This window comes from Pistacia vera, unplaced genomic scaffold (genome assembly GCF_008641045.1).
Source record: "Pistacia vera cultivar Batoury unplaced genomic scaffold, PisVer_v2 Contig104, whole genome shotgun sequence".
In the NCBI taxonomy this organism is placed as follows: Eukaryota; Viridiplantae; Streptophyta; class Magnoliopsida; order Sapindales; family Anacardiaceae; genus Pistacia; species Pistacia vera.
Window position 1 is genome coordinate 647,095 of NW_022195071.1, and position 24,710 is coordinate 671,804.

The 24,710-nt window shown below is 35.6% G+C and overlaps 4 protein-coding genes across 5 annotated transcripts; 2 read left to right on the plus strand and 2 right to left on the minus strand.

Annotated features, from left to right (window-relative positions):
• Window positions 1-1,430: 1,430 nt before the first annotated feature.
• On the plus strand, window positions 1,431-4,458 carry LOC116126210 (lipoyl synthase, mitochondrial). 2 transcript variants are annotated; one of them, XM_031411921.1, is made up of 4 exons: window positions 1,431-1,941; window positions 2,177-2,388; window positions 2,608-3,007; window positions 4,047-4,458. In XM_031411921.1, coding segments are annotated over exons 1-4 (1,038 nt in total). In that variant the 5' UTR covers window positions 1,431-1,516; the 3' UTR covers window positions 4,048-4,458. The 2 variants fall into 2 exon arrangements, with proteins under 2 accessions (XP_031267781.1, XP_031267778.1); XM_031411918.1 differs by having other exon boundaries at window positions 2,608-2,987.
• A 1,279-nt stretch (window positions 4,459-5,737) lies between these two features.
• On the plus strand, window positions 5,738-6,765 carry LOC116126138. Its single transcript, XM_031411843.1, has one exon. The coding sequence runs from the start codon at window positions 5,908-5,910 to the stop codon at window positions 6,703-6,705; it is 798 nt and encodes a 265-aa protein (XP_031267703.1). The 5' UTR covers window positions 5,738-5,907; the 3' UTR covers window positions 6,706-6,765.
• Window positions 6,766-7,832: 1,067 nt separating this feature from the next.
• On the minus strand, window positions 7,833-11,424 carry LOC116126220. Its single transcript, XM_031411928.1, has 2 exons — window positions 11,125-11,424; window positions 7,833-8,464 (listed from the first exon to the last, which is right to left on the minus strand). The coding sequence occupies exons 1-2, from the start codon at window positions 11,401-11,403 to the stop codon at window positions 8,273-8,275; spliced, it is 471 nt and encodes a 156-aa protein (XP_031267788.1). The 5' UTR covers window positions 11,404-11,424; the 3' UTR covers window positions 7,833-8,272.
• A 1,953-nt stretch (window positions 11,425-13,377) lies between these two features.
• Window positions 13,378-14,520, minus strand: LOC116126256 (kelch-like protein 8). The gene has a single exon (XM_031411958.1). The coding sequence runs from the start codon at window positions 14,500-14,502 to the stop codon at window positions 13,402-13,404; it is 1,101 nt and encodes a 366-aa protein (XP_031267818.1). The 5' UTR covers window positions 14,503-14,520; the 3' UTR covers window positions 13,378-13,401.
• Between the last annotated feature and the right edge of the window lie 10,190 nt (window positions 14,521-24,710).

The window sequence follows — 24,710 nt, forward strand, 5'->3', positions numbered from 1 at the left end:
CAATGTTTCTTTCCTTCTTGCTAGGGTCCCATCCTTGTTTTGTTGCTCCAGGAAAAGACAAATGAAACTTCCAATCATAGACTGCCACGTATGCATCACTTACTGTGCTTGTCGAATAAAGGTATTATGTCCTGGAATTTTGATGTGGTAAGTATATAGTCATTGGGTATAATTGTGATTTTGAAGAGTAGAGACGGATGATCATGCCCTCTCATCATTTGAAATTCCCACTGGGGTTGTGACAGTTGAGATAACATTAATCCATTCCTATATATATATATATAAACCCACCCTCTTTAGTCCACGGTGATAAACTTAGTTTGATTGCACATACAATATTTTGATGAGACAAAATACTAAGTCACTCTTCACTAAAATAATTTAATCCATTCCTATACATACAAGAATCAATAAATAAATGCTATAGACGTAGTTAAAGTCACTCTCACTAAAATAATTTAATACGAATATCTTAGAGCATGGCTACTACTTATCCATTCATATTTTTTTATATGACGTGACACAACAAATTGTATCTTTCCTGTTGCTCCTTTTTTGGTTTGGGCTGCTCGAGAAAAGGGATAATGAAGTGTCCAATCATGGAGTGCCACGTGTTTATGTTTATTGAATTGATTTAAATCCTTTTCATTTTACTGTATTCGCTTTCCCTCCAATAAAATATTCAGCTTTCTTACTAATCTTTAATCTCTGTCACTTATAAAGCATATGTGATAGCAACTGACTTTATTCTTTTAATTTTTAACTTAATCTCTACGAATCCATTAAAAATAACCTATTTTTTATGGTTTTAACTATATATTATACAATTGTTTTTATCGCTATCGCATTGCCTCCATTTTGATGACACAAATGGTAATGATATTCTGATTAAAATTTCATCCATGCTGAATGTGAAGTCTAAGTTTTCCTCATGGAAGCATACTATTTTGTGATAACAACTTTAGGGATTTTTTTTTTACGAAAATCTAAATGTTTTCATTCATTTAATTATGAAAAGTTGACTAATTGATCCCTATCACTTGACTTTAAAACAAGGAAAAAGAAAAAGAATGGTTTAAGTGATTGCAACGTGATACAACATTTACATGATCCACCCACCTCATCCTCTTCTTGCTCGCCTTTTTTCTTAATTCTGTAAAATGCTATGAATGTCAAGTCCTCAAGATTGACAAATTAAAAACGATAAACCCAGCAGGCCCCAAAAAGTTGCATAACAAACTTCCCCATGTCATGGCCCATGCCCTTGAATTATCCTGCCAGGCCCAAGAAGCCCCTTCATCATCTTCAAATCCAATGAGGACCCTAAATCGCAGAATCTGACAAACTCACCATCACCAACCGAAACAACCGTAACAACCCCATTTTCATCTTTGGCTTTCTGTTTTTACGCCAGATTTTTTATTTTTTATTTTTTCTCCTGGTTTAGATTACATACTTGAGATTTGGGTTTCTCTCTGTGTTATCCTCCCCTAAGATAACGTTAGAGAGAGAAACCATGAAATCTCGCTTTACCACAACTGTATTTCGCGCCCTCAACACTACAAGGGCATTTTCGTCTTCCACCCCCACTCCAAACCCATCTTCTTCTCAATTCCCTCAAACCCTTGCGGGCCTACGGGCTCGCCTGGCCTCCGAGTCACCGTCCCTCTCCAATTTTGTCGATCTTCAATCTAACAATTCGTACTCCGTGGAAGTTGGAACGAAGAAGAAGCCTTTGCCCAAGCCCAAATGGATGAAAGAATCGATTCCTGGAGGCGATAAGTATGTTCAGATCAAGAAAAAGTTGAGGGACTTGAAGCTTCATACCGTCTGTGAAGAGGCCAAGTGTCCTAATTTGGGTGAATGCTGGTCTGGCGGTGAAACTGGGACAGCAACGGCCACGATTATGATCTTGGGTGATACTTGTACTCGCGGTTGCAGGTGATTATCTTTTCTGTTTTTAACAATGTGAAATGAAATGGACTAGAATCTAGAAATTGGCAGCTTGGTTTGATTTAGTCCATTTGTTTTTGTGGGATATTGTGATTGTTTAATTGAGAAATTTTTATGGCTGTGTGTTTGGTTTGTTGTATGAGTATGTATTGAATGGTGTTTGTGTTTCAGTGTACTGGGGTTTTGTATTAATGTTGATTAATTCGATTGTTTGAAATTTCAGGTTCTGCAATGTGAAGACATCACGAACACCTCCTCCACCTGATCCGAATGAACCAACCAATGTGGCTGAGGCAATTGCATCATGGGGTTTGGATTATGTGGTGATAACCAGTGTTGATCGAGATGATTTGCCTGATCAAGGAAGCGGTCATTTTGCTCAGACGGTGTTGAAATTGAAGGAATTGAAGCCAAATATGCTTATAGAAGCGTTGGGTATGAACTGTTGTATCTTCTACTACATGAGTTTCTCTATCTGTGCTTATGGATTTAACAAGTTCACACATATATCTGGTGGGGTTAAGGAGGGCTGCTTGTGATATGAGTTGATATAGAATAAGGACTCTTTACGGTAATTTGGATGTATAGATTTCTGAGCGTGGCTTAGTTCATTCGTTTTTTATTAATGTTGCCTGTGTTGTATTGATGGTGTAGTTCCTGATTTTCGTGGAAACCGTGGATTTGTGGAGGAAGTTGCAAAGTCAGGGTTGGATGTCTTTGCACACAATATTGAGACGGTTGAAGAGCTTCAAAGTGCTGTGAGGGATCACCGTGCCAATTTTAAGCAATCTTTGGATGTTCTAATGATGGCCAAAGAATGTGCTCCTGCTGGAACACTCACCAAGACCTCAGTAATGCTAGGCTGTGGGGAAACACCTGATCAAGTTGTAAGTACTATGGAAAAGGTGAGAGCAGCAGGTGTTGATGTGATGACATTTGGTCAATATATGAGGCCATCAAAGCGTCATATGCCAGTATCTGAATATATTACTCCTGAGGCCTTTGAGAAGTATCGAGTACTTGGCATGGATATGGTATGTGTTACCTTTCTATAGTAATTAGTTTTGTTCTGGTGGTTGCCTCTTTCTTTTGACCTTGATTTATTAGTTGCTCATTGAATCATAAGCATGATTTGTATCCTTATGCTTCACACGCTAATGAATAATGACTATTTGACTCGCATAGCACGATATGTTCTCCAAGTTTGATTGGTGTGTTACATTTGCTTATATGATACTATCGTTCTTGGTATATGTTATTAATCCTCTTAGATGTAATGATGCCTAGAGACCTAGTCATAATAGATTCGAAATCCGTAAGGTTTTATGAAAGGTTACAGCTAGAAAGAAAGTTAATAAAGCTTTCTATAGAAGATGAAATGAAGACTACACTACAACAAAGGTGAAAAGAAGAAATGAAAGAATCAAACAATAAGTATACCTTGCATAAGAAAACGTGAAATGTTACTTCAGCCAACTTTTACTCTCACGAACTCTTCCTTATCTGATCCAGTGTCTTCTAAAGTCAAAGACCGTATAACTAGAGAATGTGACACCCAGCTCATATGAGGCATGACTAGAGGTTCCGCCTTATGTTTCAGATCTGAAGGATTCATCTCGTTGACTGCACTAGTGTATTCCCATTTTTGACTATTGTATTCAAATGGTCTCTCTCAATCCACTTATGGTAATATCACACCATAGCTGAAGCAGTAGATTTTTCAGTTTCTTTCCCATGCCGATGATACTCTGGAACAGGGTACTCTATGGATCCTGCTGTATGTTTACTCTGTTGCCTGTAATTTTTTTTTTTTTTTAAATAACAAATTCATGAAATGTCTTCACTTTGTATTGATCTTGTGTGTCTTTATTATCTATTGATAAACAGATAACAATTTAAAACTTGTCAAGATCATTATGCCTCTGGTAATGACTATATGTCTAACAGTATTGTACCAACTCCTGTAAATACTTGTATTAATTATTACTTTTTAATCATGTGACATGTGGCAATTAACGCTGCTTTCTACATTTCTTTATGTTTAAGTGTTCAACCTGTATTGGTTGTAACATTTCTTTACTTTTGTGGAACAGGGATTTCGTTATGTGGCATCTGGTCCCATGGTGAGGTCATCGTACAAGGCGGGTGAATTCTACATCAAATCTATGATAGAATCTGATCGCGCTGCATCTTTGTCATAGGTGCCTATGTGATACTTCCATTTTTTTTTTCCCTATACAAAACATGAAACCATCAAACTGTTTATTGTTCGAATGGTAATTCCCCTGGCATAAGACCAGTGAGCTTTAGGACAAGTCTATAGCAACTGGATTATGGATGAAATTGATCGGTTGTGACCCCCCAAAAAAAAATTAAAAAAAAAATCCTGTTTGGCTTGTACATAGGTTGCATGAGCTTGATTGGCCACCAGTCATGTTGTTTAATTTTAATAATGTTCTGGCTCTGAATCCGATTTGTTGTAATTATTGGAATTTCTTTTTGGTTGCCTTTTTCCTGGTTTTTTCTCCTTCGCTTTTAGATAATTGGGTGATCATGTTCAAGGTGTGAGAGTCACTGTCAATATTATACTCACAAACTTTTTTCATTTAACTTTCTCTTACAAAAGCGATGTATCAACTCGTAACTGATTAGTTTATAATAGGTTTCGTCTCACTAAATGCGAGTTAATCAATTGCATGTTATCATAGTCCTGGTCAATTCGCATTTGATCAGACACTCATTGTTTGCTTCTGCGATTTCAGTTTTGTGGTAAGTAATTAGCTGCCTTTTAATAGTTTTAGAATTTTTTCTCAAGGTGTAGCTCAGTATACAAAATCTGGTTCAATTGATGCTCGAGCAATCCTTCTCTCATCCACCCGGAGTCTCTGGTTACGGTTTACGGGAGGCTTCTATTTTGGGTTGCATGCGGCGAGCATTTGAAACCGTAGATGTTAGGTGGTAACACAGACCACTCTGGTTTCCGGTGGTATAAAAATTGGATGAATGCCATACTGGAAACCCGAGAGCAAGGGCAGGATGGTTGATCTTCCCTCTACTCTTTTTGTTTGGCTAAATTAAAATAAGCACAAACTCAGGCTCAAACATGCTGTAGGCAGTAGGTTGCCCATGCTTTTTTAACCCAACTGTAGAGTTTTTACCCCCTCAAGTTTGAGTAGATTCAAAAGTTGAGCAGACAATTTATAGTTGGAAGGTCCAATGCTGCTAACCTATTACTAGCAAAAGCTTGACAATCGGACCCCATGGAATACCGGAAACAAGATACCCTTGACCATGGAGTAATCGTTTTCTAATGTGGAAAAGATGTCTAATGCTTAAATATATGTCTTAAGATGTTGGGTCTGGTAAAGGCCTTTCACCGTTGTTTTATTCTTAAGTTGGGTCTAATTTGAGGGCTTGAGGCTCCCATCCCACTCTGGAAAGTAGAAACCTCACTATGTTGATCATAGCTTCCAATATCTTCCGTACTGTTCATATCCAAATAATCAATCAATACACCTTGTTGTCTTTAAGATCCCCTTTTGATTCCCCTAAACATAATTACATCCAATCTGTCCTAATAGTTGCCCCTCCATCTCTAATTATTTCCCAAAAAGTTCTCAACAACCGACTGCAGTAACTCAATCTCTTCTACAAAGTCCGTATCACAAAGCCGAAAGCCCACACCAAACCATTTTATTGGGATGCTACAAGTATAATGCACACTCCCTCTTCCTCTTAGACAAATAAAAGATCATCAAAATCTCCGCCCATCTCACTCCACTCCTCACTCCTCACTCTCCCACTTCCGCCAAAACCATCCTCAACACTACTTGTCAATTCCTTCCAAACTCCGAACTGTTCACCATCTACATTTTGTAGCCGTTGCAATTAAAAATATTCAAACTCAAACTAATGCCACACTCTCACAGCCATCACTAACATTATTCCTACGAAATGGGTTGCTGTATTAGCTCCAACAAGACAAAAAATTCACCGAATCACCACCATTTTCCATCAAAAACTACTCATTCCGACAAAACCCATGTGAACAACAGACCTCCTCCTCCTTGTCTTGAAGAAGAAACTGTAAAAGAAGTTGTTCTTTCTGAAACTCGCTTGCCCAAACCACAATCTCCATCTCCGAAAGAGACTGAAGCTGACACCCTCCACCACATACACATACCCGTAATTCACGAACACCACACGGAAGCCAAAGATTTGATTTTGATCAACAAACACCACGAAGAAATAGAAATTTCTCAAGCGTCTCAAGTGTCTGAAATATACAGCGTCACCGAGAGCTTCTCAAGTGCTACTACTGCAACAACGACAACTATAACAGAGAAAAGAGAAGATGAAGCAATCAGCAAGCCCACCACTCGCAGATCTCCAGCTAAGGTACCGAGAAGGCGTCCTTACACGGGAGAAATCTCACGTGGAGTGAAACCTCCGGCGGATAGAGCGGGGGTGTCAAAGTCAGCTCAAGGGAGGACAATGCCACGTAATGTGAGGTCTACAGGAGAGAGGGGTTCTTCTGTTAGGAGGTCGAGGTCCCCGGAGACTAGGACGGTGGCGGGAGTCGGAAGGAGTGCGGGGAAGGTGGGTGGCGGAGGCAGTGACAGGTTAAGAGAAGAGAAGGAAGTTAAAAAAGAGGTAAACGACGGCGTTTTGGAGAAGAATAATAACATGGTGGAGTCAAACGAGTCCCTTGACAATCCTCATGTTTCGTTGGAATGCTTTATCTTTCTGTGAATTTTAATTTGTATTGGGAAACAAAAACGTCTTAAAAGTAGTTTTCTTGATTTGGTTGTGAGGAGTGGTATTTGTAAATTACAATGTAAAGTAGTAGTAACTGATTAATCTTATGTCGAGTTTTCAAATATTTCTCTTCTTGTATAATTGGTGATGGGATGTTGAAATGTTATTGAGATTGTAAACTTGTATAGGGATGTGTAAATGAAATGGTGGTCTGGGAATGGAGGAGCATCTTCGCTTTCTCCGTTTCATTGGGATAAGGAGTAAGAGGACAGAGACTTCTTTCTTTTGTCCTCCCTTGATTAATTTAATTGTAATTTTCAAGGGGACATATACTGTTCATAAATCATGCCATTGCTTGCAGTTTATGACATCGACAAGGGACACAATATCTCTCTTTACAAAACTATTTGGAAAATGTCAAGGACTATTTGCAACTAAAATAATGTTTTACATACATTATTAAAGTTTATTAATTTTCAATAAAGTCTTTTTTTTTAAATTTCAAAATTGTAATTATGTAAAAATATGAAATGAAAAACTGATTTTGAAAACTTTTGCACCAATGTATTTAAAAATGGCGTTTGAATTTTGAAAGTACCTTTCCTGGTGCCTCCCCTATTAAATAAAAAGTACTCCCTTTTTTCATCCATATTCGAAGAATCTTACATTTTTTTTTTTGTTTATTGGAGTATCAGAACCGGTTTACGTACACCCTAATTAATCCTTAAGATCCATTGAACACTCTACATGTTTAATATTCCAAGGTAAGTTACAAATATGATAGATGACCCCAAATTCAAACCCAAAAAATCAATGAAAGGAACAAACTTTATTGAGCGTCAAACTGACCCTTAAGGTTATGCTACATGCATTTCGCCCGAGAGTAATTTCACGCCACAAAGGCAAAAACCTCTTGTTATACATAAAAGAAGCTAATTAAATAACACATATTCTGATATTTACTCCTCGTATGCATATTAAATAGGGATATTAAATAATATCTTTCTTATATATATTTATCAAAATGGAAATAACATTCAGATTCTTTTTTTTTTTTTTAAATCAATCACTAAGACTCTAAGAGAGCCTGAGGCTGCTCGTATACACACATGCCAATGCCATAATCATCAAATAGAAATATACATATATATGATGAATTGAACATAAATTCAGGCTCTGTTCTATGATACTCATATGCCTTCTAACCTATTTTTACTAGTGACATTCAGTATACTAAATGAAGTGAATCGGAAAAATACCTTATGAAAAACTTGGGGGGTTGGCTCGCAATCTAGATACAACCTTTTGGTTTTTGAAGTAGGGGTACAAAATAATCTGAAGAAAACACATTTATCTACAGTGTTTTCTCAAACTTTTTTTTTTTGAATCCAATCTCAAAAATCAAAAGTTAGTTTAAAAATCTGAAAACCATAAAAGTAAAGTTTTTTGTTCTCCATGTAAGATTGTATCCGGAATCCAATTTGTATCCCAAATCTTCAAACTGTTACATAATCATTGGAAACTATTTTGGGATTGCTAACCAAACACCCCCATTTTTTTTTTAATTATTTTCAACTAGAGTTGGGTTTAAGGTAGTGATTGAGGTTGAGGCAGAATTGAGGCAGTTGTTATGGTGATTGAGAGGTGGTAAGATGCGCTCCGGAGGACAAGGCGGTGGAGCTGGATGTGCAATGAAGGTAGGAATTTGCTCACCAGGCATCAACACCGATACCCCTTTAGCATACACTGTCATCTGAATAATTAAGCACAAATGCAAAAGATATTATGTTGCAGTTTAAAGAAGACATCTATAGCAACATTTCATATAAAGTAACCCAGAAGTCATGGTGCTCATCACTTAGCTAAACAACACTAGTCAAAGATTGTTACCTGACATTGACATTATTCTGCATTCACATGAAAAATGAAATCAATGGATCTTTTTTCATAATTTTCTAACTAATGAAGTATCCCACAAGTTATTGTGCAACATATTTTATTGTGAGACAAAAGGACAAATTTAAAAACCTTAGAAGGGGGAAACTCTAAACAAAGATAGTTTATGCATGTGATTTCATTATTTTAATTGGCATAGCTTCCACACAGAGAAGACAAAAGGTTAACCTTATGATCATTCTTAAATTACAAGCATGGGACATGAAGGAGTGGAGGTAACCTTACCGACCATTAGAATATTGCAGTACAATAATACCACTGTCTGTAGATCTGGTAACTCTTTCCAGAAATCAAGGGTGTAAATCTTCACGCTTAAGTTATGGAGGGAATTGGTAACATGGAATGGTGAATGAAGCCCACTGAATTTACGTTAGTATACTAAACATATTCCAAACTCTACACCACTCAAAACTAGATATTAATATCAGTTTGATAAAGTTATTTGACCTTACATAGCATTTAGCAACACTTCAATCCTGATTGAGGTTTGTTGGCAAACAATTTAGGCATGAAAACCATTCTCTCAAGACATGCTTGCAGGAATTTAATGGCGTGGGACAAAGTTTGGGATGGCACGAAAAGGAGATCGTCAACGCCACTTATTAATATAAGATGATTTTAACAAAAATCACATGGATGTCTCCATGGTTTTCTCACCATTAATAACAACAATTCCTCTGAAGGATGCTCTGCTCACATTGGTTTCGAGCATTTCATAAAGAATTTCATTTGCAAAGAAAGTTTGACAAAACTTCTACTTTGGCTTCTTATGACATTACAAGAGACAAAACCCACATGCTGGTGACATTTGCAGGTCCCATTAGCCCTAAAACTATGTTTGACAGCAGGCACTTCATCTAACTCATGTCTTCGCTAACGTGTTATAAATATAACCATAAAAAACCAGCACGGGGAAACTACTTCAATACACAATTAATATCTACAAAACTGTTGCTTCTGTGCAGAAACATGTGGAAACAGGAAGAAATTATACTTGAGACTTTCACAAACAAAATTTTCAGTTCAAACAGGACATACAAATTAATGCCATGAATTTAATAAAGACATAAAGTTGTGGGTAAGTAGATTTTACAAGCATTTGGTACAATATGAACAAATCCTTATATTATTAAACAAATGAACAAGACAAGGCATATTAAAATTTTATGAAGATTGTTCTTATAAGTTTCCATTAAGTAAATAAATATGCGTTGGGATGATAAAAGATTGTTCTTCCAAGATCATAATATTCAAACAAGGTTGCGTTAGAGCGCCGTTGTAATATAATATTAAAGGATAATGATTAAAAATTACATAATGCATTCCACTATAGAAACCACAAAAACCATCTAGCAATTTAATCCCTGTTAGTGTTATCTTTCCATGATTAATCCACAATCACAATCCACAGATTATACTGGCCCCTAGTAATCATGCCTCTAAATTTAGACCACTAGCAGAGATATGAATTTGGATATGGTAGGGAGACAAAAACAAAATAAAAATGGAAAAAAAAGTTAATTAAAAACACGAAATATCAATTTGATTAATTAAGTTGAACAGTATAATTCGTGTTAATTTGAGAGGAAAATGAAAGTGATATATGAATGGTTGTAGAAGTCTGATATGAAACAACACTGGAGACAGCCAACATGGGCAGTCCATCAAGCCTATCAATTAGATATTGTGAATACATTTAATATATGGGTCCCTACTATCACTCTTTCTGTCTAATGCTATCTGTTTGCTTTTTTAATCTTTTGGGCAAAAAAAAAAAAAAAAAAAAAAAAAAAAAAAAAAAAAAAAAAGAAAGAAAGAAAGGAAGAAAAAAATGTGAAAAGAGAGGAACAAGTACACAAATCTGTGGCTAGAAAAAACAAAAATGAAAAAGAGGGAATTGAGGCATCAATTATGGAACATAAAATTTGGACCATTAATAACCACTTGGGATTAACTGTGAAATGAAATATAATAATAATGGCTGAGTGTGTATGAATATTTATTGTTAAAATGAAGTAGATGGAATAGCTGAGGATTAGGATTAATTGAAAAGGGATAAAGTGGTGGTGTTGTTTTCAAGCTAAATAATACACAAAGGTATTATGTTATTGTACTATCAGCTGCAAGGCATGGGATATAACATTCATAAGCAGTCCAGTGCTATATTTATATAGTAATGCAATTTGCATAATAAATTAATCAAACTGCATGAATTAGCTATAATTATGCACACAAGGAAAGCATAGTATAGGAACAGTCACAATCACAATCACATTACAGGACTACTCATTGCATCTCCAGGTAATAGACCAATTTCAAAAAGAAAATTCAGTAGAAAGAGAGAGTGAAAAGGAAAGAAAATCGGTGCCTTTTAGTGTTAGTTATAATTAGAATTTATAAGAACAACAAAAAAGTTAATTAAGCTTGCCATTGAGTTATGAGATTTAGAGAGCATACTTTGGGAGAAGGGTAATTAAGCTTGCTATTGAACACCATCTGAGCCTCGAGATCAGTATGAGAGTTGGAACCAGAAGGCAATGATCTCGGCCGAAGAAACCTCTCAAATATAGCCATAACAAGGAACATTGATATGAGAATAGCAGTGGCTACGAACCCAAAAGACACTGCATTCACCGAGTTATCAAAATGCCTCCAATGCTCTTCCCTCTCCATATTCAATGGAGCCACTGTTGGTGGCGGTACCATCACCCAGCTGCTATGATCTTCACCACCCATTAAACCCTTTACTTAAAACAACACAACACAACACAACACAACTCTTTAATTCTCTCATTACCCACTACACAAACTAATACGAAGCAGTAGAAAGATTACAAAACAACACATGCATTGTTGCAGTGAGAGGTTTCCCAAACTATACAAGCTAAATTAGTTGAAATAGAGGCTTTTTAAAAAGGTTTATGTTTATGTTGTTAGTAAAGGTGGTGCTTTCTTTGGTGTTGAGGAAGAGAAAGATGAACGTGCGTGTGTTTCTGAGAGAGAGAGAGAGAGAGAGAGAAATGGTTGGAGGTTGAGGTTGAAAAGGGAGGTTTTAGTATGATAAGTTGTTATATATAATTAGAGACGAGATTGAACAAGTTAGCTAGATATGTGGTTTAACTTTTTTTCTCGTTTTGACCATTCGGAATCCAGTAATTTCTGGAAGTGAATTATTATGCCTTCTTACTCTTCGCTTTGGTCTTTACTCTTAAACTGCCTCCATTACTGTTAACTCTGAAAGACTTGTTTCTTTATGTATGTAGGGACTCTAAATTCAACGTTGAATTTCATATTAACAACAGTTCCGTCTTTAAAGTTTATATTACACAAACAACAAACACAAGTTTAAAAAAATACAATACACCCTCAATACTTATTTAACCTGACCAAAAACAATCTTAATTCATTAATTGCATAATTAAGCTCATTTGGGAGAGACTGGTAGATGGTCCCCTCCACATCATGCTCATGGTATCAACTATCACGTGTGTCCCGTGCGACAGATCCCTATGTTGTGGTCCCCACGGGGACCACTTAGCCACGTTTCAACGTAATGAGGAGCTTTAATTTAATCGACGTACTGCACCGGAACTGGGCTATCAAGTTATAGTGCAACACCGGAGGTTTGAGATCAGGGATGGGGGCCAATCACCACCGTCCTTTGAAAGCATCTGTAAACGTTAAAAGATGATGATTAATAAAAGGGTAAAAACAAAAAAAAAAGGAAGAAAAAAGTATGGTACTGAAATAGAGTGGTGGGACCGGGCCGCAGGGGGCCCGTGCCAGTTTTGGACTCACGTGAAAGACTTTCTCTCTTTGCTATGATATTATGCACTGATGCTATGCACATCTTTCTCTCCTTTTGATGCTATGCTAACACGAGTTGTAGGCTGGGCTCTGCCACAATGGACCCACTTTCTTTTTTTATTTTTGGAAAATTTCTGGAACTGGGCCCTGTTCATGGGTCGGGTTGTAGATAGACAAGGTTAATTTTTTTTTTTTTTTTTTTTTAAGGTAACAAGTATATCCGAATAATTTATCGTATACTTTAACTAATTTTCAGCGTTTATTAGATATTTTATAAATTTAAATGACTAAAAAAATTATAATATTATTATGGTAGATGACCTAAAGTTTAAACTTACAAACCAAAAAAAAAAACAAACCTTTTTGACAATCAAACAAATCCCTTAAGGTTGACAAGTTTAAATTTTAAAATGATTAATTAACTTGAATGTTAGTTTTCACTCTTTTTTGAGAAGATATTTAATTTATTATTGGGTTTCTCATGTGCTCAAATATTACTTATTCTTCAATTAAAGATGTTACTTAAAGAATTGAGGAACAACAATATTCATTAATGTTTCGTATTCAAGTATGACAAAATCAGGGAAGAACAATTAGATAAGCAATATATTTTTTAAATTATATTCCAATTTATTTTGTGTCATAAATTATATATTTATTTGAGATTAAAAAAAAAAAAAAAAAAACAGTAATAATCTTCTTGATTTGATCTTCCTTCAAATTAGAAAGATATTACAAGAAAAAAAATTATGTGATAAAGGGAAATATGATTAAAAGAAAGTTAGGACCATAGGTTGAAGATGAGTTTTACATTGTTAATGATCCTAACTTCACTATTATTCCATACTGTCTCTATATAGTACAACAATTCTATAACAATTAACTAGTATATATGAATATGATAAAGATTTTTCCTTGATGCTGTGTCTACATCTGCGGCTGCCTAAGGGCACAACAGTGACTGCAAAGCTCTTTCTCTCCTTCCTCTTCTATTGGTTCCAAGCTATTCCACCCACCGCCATTTGCTGATGTGTCAAACACATGAACGTCACACTTCGACCTCGATATCTCCCCCGGCATCCTGTAACCTGCCAAGAAATATAACTGTGACCCAATTGGAGCCATCGTCAGGTATTGCCTTTTGATTGGTGGCCAATTTGCAACTGATGTTGATATTGGAGACGACAGTGTTTCTAAATGTGACCCATCTACCTCGTTCCATATATTAAGTTCCCCATCAAATGCTTCGATGTGTCCTTTCCATACCTTTAAACAATCACCTGAGCTGAAAAGTTTATCATCAACGGCCACAATTTGATTCGGTGGGACGTCTAATTGCCACATCCCTCTTATCAAATCCCACTTCGCATTTTCAAAGTCGTACACCTCGGCAGAGCTCCGCTCCATGATTCCCCATGGTACAACTTCACCATCGGAGTCTCTCTTCTCAGCAAACCCACCTACCACGTGGATTTTCCCCTGCCACGTCACTGCCACACATTTGTATCTCAACGTGTTCATGTTCGGCAAAAGTTTCCATTCATCAAGGGCTGGGTCGTAAACCTCAGCAGACGAAGTTCCACGTGCGCTTGACAGCTTTGACTGTCCTCCTGCCACGTAGATTTTGTTATCACACACGGTGCAAGCAAAGTCAAACCTGGGGACACGTAGCGGAGCACATTTGGACCAAACATCCATAACTAAGTCGTAACGTAGAACCCGTTGTAGCACTTCAACATTAACCTCAAAGATTTCATCAGGTTCATGGCCTGGAAATTTCTGACAGAGCCTGCCCCCGATAATGTAAATGAAATGACCAATGGAGACCATGGAAAAACTCTTTAAAACCTGGTTCTCAATAAGGCCAGGGATGGTGGTGACACGATGCCATGCATTGTTTGATGGGTCGTAACATTCAATCCAGTTGGAGATTTTTGCTGTGCAAAAGGAGGCGTAAATTCGATAAAAAGTTTCGGAAGAAGGTAGAGGGGAGGAAGGAGAAGGGAGCTGGGGTGAAAGGGATCCCATGGAGCTTTAGTGTGGTTTGTGTGTGAAGGTGAGGGAATTGTTTAGTGTGAAGGGGAGATGGAGATATAGGAGAAGGTGGGTGGAGATCACTAGAGAAATCTAATTTGTCATGGACGAGAAGGTAGGTGAGAAGAGGGTGGTAAATTTCTGGGTTTCGGGCGGAGCTGATGATATCTAAGATTTTCTTGTTGAAATGTTTGGTTTATATGATCGATGCTTACATTGTCCATTCTTTGGTTAGGACTCAGGGTTGGGGAATACAAGGGACATAAATATCAATAGAATCAAACTTGGAACTTCAAATCAAAATATATTATAATATTAAAAATACTACGGACACGGGCATTTTTGCACCGAAATGTTATACCGGCCTATGTGTCCCTCAATTCACACCAACAAACCAGACATGTTTTACGTTATTTTTATTTTTTTTCTAGTGAACGGTCGTTTACTTACATGGACTCCCGTCCATATTATATGGACGGGGGTCCATTTACTACAGACGGGCGTCCCTATTTAAAGGACGTCCATCCATGAATAAAAAATGCTTATAAAAATTACGGACAGTCGTTCATAGGTTATGGACGGCTGTCCCTAAATATTGGACGAGCGTTCATATTTTAATGGACGCCCGTCCATTAACAATTCTTTTTGAAACATTAAAAAAATTTAGGGACAATCGTTCATTAATTAGGGACAACCGTTCATCAATTATGGACGGCCGTCCCTTAATTTTGGACGGGCGCCTACAAATAAGGGATGTCTGTCCATTATGTTTGGACGGGCGTCTGTAAGGAATGGACGCCTGTCCTTATCCTGGTTTGAAAAACAAAATAAAAAATTTGGACGCCCGTCTTTGGATGGGCGTCCCTAAGGAATGGACGCCTGTCCCTTATTGTGTGTTTTAAAAAACAAAGTAAAAAATTTGGACGGCCGTCCATAAATTGTGGAAGGCCGTCCATTAAGTGTGGACGGGCGTCCGTAAGTAATGGACGCCGGTCCATTATTGTGGTTTTAAAAAAACAAAATAAAAAACTTGGACGGCCGTCCCTTAAGTGTGGACCGGCATCTGTAAGTAATGCACGCCCGTCCATTATGTATGGAGCCGTCTGTAAGTTACAGACGGTCGTCCATAATATAATGAAATTTTTTTTAATAAGATTTGTTTTTTTATTTGCGAATAACATTAGCTTCTCCGATATGCTTCTCAAAAAACCAGCGGCAAAATTCTTCGACCGAAAGAAAACTTCATTTTATACCTATTGCCGCCTTCTGTTTCATCGTTGCCGTCTGTTCTTTGCGTCTGCATTCCTCAGCCATTTCTTCCTCAACAGCCGTATTTTCCTCATTTTCCAGCTACCGTGACAAGAACGAAAGCTATAAACTTTTCATCAAACAATTTTTTACAGTGGAAAGGGAGATAAGAAGATCAAAATTTGTCCAAATTAGAAGGATTTGTTGAGGTTGTTAACCGATTTTTATTTAACTTATGTATTTATTTAGTTTTGTATTATATTTTGGATTGAATATTTGTTACAATAGAAAAAAATTGATAGAGAAAATTTGTTGGTGATTGTTATGAATCAGATTTGTGAACGCGAATACTAGTATTGGTTTTGCATTAAATTACAGAATATGGAAGAGTCCAATTTGCCTCATTTCAATGATGTTGAGGTAAATTGTGCTCGAAACCTTAATTTTTTCGTTAACATGATTTTAAATTTATTGTATCGTTTTGTTTCTTTTGATGTGTTGTATTAGTACATTCTAATTTTGTCTATTATAAAACAATTAAATGATCAAGAAAATGAACGTGATGAATTAGAAGATATGGGATGTGCAGAGGAAGAAGTAGAGCCTCATATTGGAATGGTGTTTGATTCAGTTGATAGTCTGGTAAAGTATTACAAACGGTATGGTAACAAAATGGGATTTGAAGCAATGATACGTACGTCAAAGAAAGGCGAAGATTGAGAGATGAGATATGTGACATTGGCATGTTTTTGTTTTGGGAAGGAGAGATGTAAGTCCAGAAATACCTTGAAAAAACAACATGTTGCCAAAACAGATTGTAAGAGTCGGATTAGTGCAGCTTTGAATGGTGAATGCAAATGGAAAATTAAATCAGTTGTACTTGAACATAACCATGATCTTACAAGTCCGACAAAAAGAAGATATTTCAAGGTTAATCGAACGATACAACCTTATGTGAAAAGGCGACTTGAAGTTAATGATATAGTTGGGATTAGACCGTGTAAAAATTTTCAGTCATGTTTAGTTGAGGCAAGAGGTGTAGAGAATTTGACGTTTCTACAAAAAGATTGTAGGAACTACATTGAAAAAGTGAGAAAGCTATGACTTGGAGTTGGAGATGCTTCGGCAGTACTTGAGTATTTTAGGAAAATACAAAAGGAGAATTCAAATTTCTGGTACATGATTGATGTAGATGAAGAGAGTCGATTACAAAATGCGTTATGAGTTGATGCTAGATGTAGGGCTACATATAAAGGATTCGGTGATGTTATCACCTTCGACACAACGTATCTAACGAACAAGTATGATATGTCATTTGTTGCTTTTGTGGGGGTTGATCATCATGGACATTCGATGTTGTTAGGTTGTGGGTTAATTTCTCATGAGGACACTGAGACATTTGTATGGCTATTTCGTTCTTGGCTTGAATGCATGGATGTTGCTCCCAATGGAATTATCACTGATCAAGATAAGGCCTTGCAAAATGCAATTGAGATTGTTTTCCCTGGTACAAGACATAGGTGGTGTTTATGGCATATAATGAAGAAACTGCATGAAAAGTTAAGAGGGTATAAGGAATATGAAACTATAAAGTTTAAGTTGCAAAATGTTGTGTATGATTCCTTTACGCGTGAAGAGTTTGAAGAGCAGTGGAACTAATTTGTTGATGTGCACAACCTTCACTAGAATGCATGGTTATGTGGATTGTACAAAGAAAGAGTACGATGAGTGCCTGCATTTCTTAAAGATACTTTCTGGGTAGGTATGTCTACTACCTAACGTAGTGAAAGTATGCATGCATTTTTTGATGGGTATGTAAACGAGGAGTATCAAGTTTTGGAAGATGTTTGGTTTGGAGATAGTAGTAGTCGTGTTTCGTATGCGGTATACTTTGAAGAAAGTTCATGTGATATTCGTTGTACTTGTCATTTGTTTGAGTTCAGGGGGATTTTATGCAAACATGCCATCATGGTGTTGATTCATAAAAGGGTTTCACACGTTTCGGAAAAGTATATTTTACGGCGTTGGAGGAAAAATGTGAACAGATGTTATACAAAAATTAAGGCCAGTTATAATGGGTGGAGCACCAACATTGCAGGACAACGTTTTGATAAGTTGTCTAATTTAATGCTAACAGTAGCTGATATGACATCAAACAATGAGGAAAATTATAATATGATGACGGAGTTTATGATTGAGATGAGGAAAAAGTTGGAGCAAAAGGAAAGTGAGGGAGGGCTTGGTACAAAAGTGAACATCTCTTCCACAACCGGTGTGACTAGTCAAGATGGGGACAGTCCTCCGAAAGAGGGGACTAGTCTAATTATTAGTCCATAGGCAGCTCGTAGCAAAGGTCGTCCTCCATGTAGAAGAAAGCAATCGAAGGTTGAAGAAATTGTACGTAGGGTTAAAAAGAAAAAAAATACAAAACAAAGAATTGGTATGAGTTATACATTATTTGAGTATTTTTTTTTAAACATTATTTACTTATTTGAAGTTTAGAATAATATCGACTTGATTATTAATGTGTTATGATACTTTTTAGGAAAAGGATCATCGGTACAGTGACAAAAGGAACAGTTTCTTTCATGTACTTCTGTGGTCGATGTGGAAACTCAGGTGTTGTCGAACGGTGTTGTTACTACCCAGGTATGTGTTTGTATCTTGTATAATTGTAATTGCCTTAAGTTTTCTATAACGTGTGCTAAATTGTGGTTGTTGAACAATGACAGATGTCCACTGGTCCGGTTCCAAATCTCGCAGGACAAAGTAATTTCTATACTGGACAGGAGTTTGTAAATGATGAACATGTCTCGTTGGGAGATGTTTGATATTTTTCCAGGTTGAAGCATATAGAATTGTATTTGGTAGAAATTTTTCATGCTTTGGTTAATTTCTGCCGAATGCAATTGAGTTGTATGCTTATTCAGTTGTTTTATTTTTAGTATTTTCATCATTGGTTGTGTAGGGTAGTTAATTCAATATAATGACGTTAATGTAACTTATTATGAATGTTTTCAGTATATATTATCGTCACATTGCAGACTCCGATTGTACATGAAATTTGGATATGCATTTCATTTGAGATTTGAATTTTGATGTCTTTCAGTATGTCTAGTATTACATATACATATGCATTCAAAAGAGTTGTTCACATATATATAAACAAAAGACAAATCTATTTATAAACAAAAGACAATATTTATTAAGAACATCTGCTGAAATCAATCTATTTATAAACAAAAGGCAAAAATAATCTTCATACATAAAGCTAAGTATTTGAAGTACACATAATCATAATTAACATTCATAGTGCGTTCCCCAAGAATGTTGACAAGGAGGCTGTTGAAAAAATCTTTATCATGGTGCAGGGGGTGGAGGTTGACTAGAGGAGGAGGAGGCTGTTGAGAAGTTCTTCATCATGCTGAAAATCTCTGTCATGTGTTCCCCAATGATGTCAATTATTTCTTCTATTCTTGATGCAAAAGTGTTGAAATCACTTTGCAATTGATCATGTTGTTCTTGCATTTGCCTCTCAATACGTGAAAAACACTCCTCTTGAAACTTTTCCATCCGCTCAAATCCGTTTTCTATTTCCTGTAAAGTATGAGAAGGCATATCTTCTACATTCTCAGATGATCCAGGTTCAGTACTCGTTCTTCTTCTTTTGCGCACATAGACTTGTCCTTCATTTACCCCTTCTGGAACACTGACACCTTCCTGAACCGTTGCATCTCCCTCTATTTCATCCCTAATCACAAACCATTGTCCTGCCATATTCTTTTTAATCAAACCCATTTTATTCAATGTCACATCCCCCAACACATTATTTGTAGAAAACTTAATTTTATTTGTTGCATCATCAGGGGTGATCTCAATATTCAACTTCTCACATATTAACGTAACAAGCACCCCCAATATATTTCTCATTTTTCTGCTTGAATCTCTCCCAACTTCTTAATCAATAACTTCGCTGAATTAATTTGCCTCCTTGCCACTGCTGCTTCCATGAACATTAAATCCTTAACTGTCACATTTCCATTTGTCTCTTTCCTACTATTAAATGTGAAAGTCGGGTATCTGTGAAATACTCTCATAGCAGGATTCTTTAGCTTTGTAGATTGACACCTATGTGGATGGTAAGTCCCTATCCCGAAAACATCAATATAAGCTTGCTTGGAATCCCAGGTTCTAGATACGTTTTCTAAACCTTCAAAATCAAATCCTATCCAGGTTGCTAAATCTTGTGGTGTTACTACAAAGTTCTGATTCTTTAATCTAAAAAACATTGTATACACCGAAAACTCATCACTATCTATCTCCAAAACTTCCAAACTTTCAAAAAACTCATATATCAAATGCTTATATCCATCATATCTCATACTGATCAAACGGTCCTATTTCAAATTATTAATCCAACCATTGATTTCATCACCTAAACCTAAACTTGTTAGAAGTATTAAATCCAAACTTCTTCCAAGGAAAACATCTCTTTTCGACAAGTCCTCGTATTGTTTTTTATGTCACAAGTCTTGAAATTGAATTGCAGATGACGATGTGCTTTCATGAGGAATAGTTGTATTTTTTGCTCTCACTATTTTCTGCTTTCTTCTAAAACCTGTATACATAAAAAAGTCGTCATCATAATCTGCCAAAGACAAAGAGCACCCCTTTTATTCAGTGATGTTTCTATGGTAGCATATGTTTTTCGTAAGTTCACAGAGTCAATCACTCTTAACATATACACTTTGAGATAAGAACTCAATTTATACAGCATAGAAATGACTGTGTGAGGTCTGTGCATAGTTGACACTAGAAGTAGTTTTGACAGTCAAAATGACCTACATTTTTCAGTGAACAAACTGTTTTGAGCTTAACTCTTGCCTCATGTGATCATCAGAGTCAAGGCATCAATAGTTACAAAGGATGTCACAACAATGAAGATGGATCTCTCAATGCAGTAAACTGTGGACATATGAAATTATTATAGTTGTAATGTTGGCAAACTGTACCAGTTGATCTTATGACATTCTGAAAATGAAAACATGAAATACTCATGCATTGTGGACAAGCCTAAATATCGTTTCCAAGCAAAAAACCAAAAAACCAAAAAACCAAAAAGAAAAAAGAAAAGAAAATATTAACATACAAGTTACAGTTTGTTCCCTATCAACCAAAAAAAAAAAAAAAAATGCGACAACTAAATAAAATTGTGAATGGTTTCCAGGATTTACTACCCTTAAACATTGAGTCCAAAACCATAAGCTTATGTCATCGTATCCCTTTGTGAAACAGATGCCACATGATTTATTGCAAAAACTTTGGGATTCTTGGATTACCTTATTGGCTCTCCTTCCCTTTGGAAAGGGTTTACTCTGTGTGAGTGTTTTCATTTTTAAAAATTGACATCATGTGCTCAACCAGATAAATCAAATGAATACTTCTATTTATCAATCACACAAACCAGTCAAGGGATTCTAAATGTCTGCTCAACCAGATAAATCAAATGAATAAATGAAATCTATATAAACTACATTAAGTGATATTGTCTAAAATAATAAAATGGCCATAGTAAATGAATCTCAGTCTCTACTCCGATAGTATGTAAAAAGTAATAAATCTCTCCAATTAGATAATTAATCATTTAAACCTAATACTGAATACATAAGAGTTAATGCAAATTGAGCTTGTCCAAAGTAATACGATTTTATATATCATATTCACATACTAAATGCCATTGGAAAAGTATTACAATTGTTTTGTGCATATCTATTGCATTATAATTTTTTTTTTTTTCATTGTAAGGAAAGGTCCATATATTGCCTTGAACATTGGACGACCAATTCAAATGATGCCAAGACAATACAAGCACACTCTCTTGTCCCAAATCTATTACTTCCAACGGAGGTTTCAAAATAACTCCTTTTGATAGCAGTGAATGCACATAAAATACAATGTGAAATCTAATAAACTATTGATTCATTGTGTAATGAATTAATCTAAAACTAACGAGCCAAACCAGATAAAAAAACTTATTAACCTAAACACTAAAACTAATTACTTTATTTTGACTAATACTATCTATAGCACAATAAACTTAAAACTATTTTTTCTTTCCCTCTTCGTCTCTATAACAATGTGCATTTAAAATAAACTAGATTTGAAGTATTAACAATGGCAGAACACTTCTATTTATCAATCACACAAACCAGTCCCACCAAATTGACTGGATTTCTCTTTATCATCTCAACTCTATTCAACACAAATGTAGAATCCAACACATTCATCCAACAAAAAAAAAAAAAAAAAAATTGAAAAACAAAAGTGTCTACTTACCAATGGCAGATGAGGAAGATGAAGAACAAGCGCAGAAGAGGAAGACGAAGAACAACAGCGCGAAGACGAAGAACAACAGCGCGAAGACGAAGAACAAGCAATAACGCAGATGAAAGACGAAGAAGATGCTAATGGCTATGTGTTTTAATTTAGAAACTTCCCCAAAATGTTTTAACCTAATACATGTACACTTTTTTTTTAAATTTTAATTAAAGTACGGATGGGCGTCTGTAAGTAATGGACATCCGTCCTTTACATAAAGGGCGGCCGTCCAATCCTTATGGACGGCTGTCCATACATAATGGACGAGCGTCCATTCCTTACGGACGCCCGTCCACACTTAAAGGATGGCCGTCCACAATTTATGGACGGTCGTCCAAAGTTTTTCTTTAGTTTTGTAAAACCAAAATAATGGACGGGTGTCAAATGGACACCCGTCAAAAGTAAGGGACGGCTATCCACAATTTGTGGACGGGTGTCCCTAAAGTTTTTTTTTTTAATTTTCATATTTTGGTTAAGGACGACCGTCCCTAAATGTTTTTTAATTTTTTAAAAAGAATTGTTAACGCCCGTCCAATATTTAGGGACGTCCCTAATTTTGATAAAAAAAATTTATTCCATTTTACTTATAGACGGGCGTCCTTTAAATAGGGACGTCCGTCCGTAGTAACTAGACCCCCGTCCATAAAATATGGATGGGAGTTCATGTAAGTGAACGGCAGTCCATATTTGATGGACGGTCATTCACTAGAAAAATATTTAATAACGCATCTGGATTACTGGTGTGAGTCAGGGGACACGTAGGCCGGTACACGTTTTCGGTGCAAAAATGCTGGTGTCCGTAGCGTTGTTGTTATAATATATGCATGAGCAAACGACATATTCCTTCCCAATGTTTAAAATTTTAAGTTGATACTCTTTGTTGCATTTATTTCAATTATCACCCTTAAAGTAATGTTTTTATTTTATTTTTTTATTTTAACAGATTTCCAACTTTTCACTGTAACACAGCGCACGTTAACATTCACTCGCGCTTTCTTTGGTAAAAGATAAACTCATTTTAGCAAAAAAGCGGCTTATGTTAGTAGCGTCTAAGCCGATAGTTTTTACTTTTTTTGACCGATTCCAAAGTCCAAAATTATTTTCGAGACCATCGTTGTACCCCCTATAATCTCTTCTACAAAACTCATACCTTCACTTGTCAACCCCACTCACCATTTTTTACTATCTCCAACAGTTACTAACGATGTTAGTTTAAGGTTATAAATTTGGAATAAATACAATTAAAGGTATCAACTTGAGATTTTGCTAAATCTCAGATGAAAATATGTCATTTACTTTATATGCATAATGGTAATGTTTCTATACGTACATATACTAATAATTACCTTAGAACATCTCCAAATGACTATTTATATGATTCAAACTCTTTATTATAAAAATTATATCCATAAAAACAAGAGTTCAACATACTCTTTATCTTTAAAATATAAATTAGAGAGTGAGAGTTTGACTCTCCACATTTAGAGAGTCAAATTTCATTCTCTATCTTAATTTTAATTAATAAACTACAAATTCTTATGTATTTTATTTATTAATTCTCTCTCTCATTAAGTCTCTTTCTTAAAAATAAAGAATATATTCATTAAATTTAAAGAATCTATTAGATTTGAATAAAAAATATGTTAATGAAGATATTTTTTATTTATATAAAATTATTTTTAAAATAAAAAGTATCATTGAAAATGCTTTTAGGGTTAGCGATATGAAAAATTAATTATGATAGACCCACTTATTAGACTAACCTACCGGCTGAATGTGCCACGTGTGGATCCTATCAAATCAGAAAATGAAAGACACTGTAATTGATTGAATGAAGCAGGGCCCATGGGCCACTGTCTACCCAGGAAACCAACTACAAAGAAAAGAGGGAATAGTTTGTTAAAAACTGTAGCCCGTTGGGTTTTACAGTGAAGAAAATGCATTCTCAGGAACACTTTCTCCATCAAAATTTATTGTACTGCAAGCAATTATTGGTGCTGTAAATGCTCACATTGACAGAAGGTGGTAAGAAAGAATTGACAGTAGCACTACAGTAGACAATAATGAAGTAAATGATATCCGAGATGACCATGAGCTAGACTAAGTTTGTACAATGTACAGGCAGCACAAAATTTTAAAGGTAAGGTAGGTGTTATTTTTGTTAATTTTTAAATTTTATGTTTAATTTAATTTTTTTTTAATATTATTTTAAAAATTATCAGAATAATGAATCAAACGGATCCATTATATTTATAATTTTTTTATACAACTTTTTCATACAACTTTAATGTGGTAGTTTATGATTGGTCAACTTGTAATAAATCCCATTTACCTAAATACAAGCTGACCAACCATGAACTACCACATTAGAGTTGTATAAAAAAATTATATTAAAAAATTGTAAAGGTAGCTTTATTGAATTTTAATGGGTCAATCACCATTGGGTGGTATGATAAAAAAGTAAAAAAAGATTTTATAAGTTTTTGAGTGTAAGTCCTTTTAAATATTAATAGGGGTGATCATTGAAACTTTTATCCAATATATAATTTTAAGACCCTGACGAATTAGTTAAGATA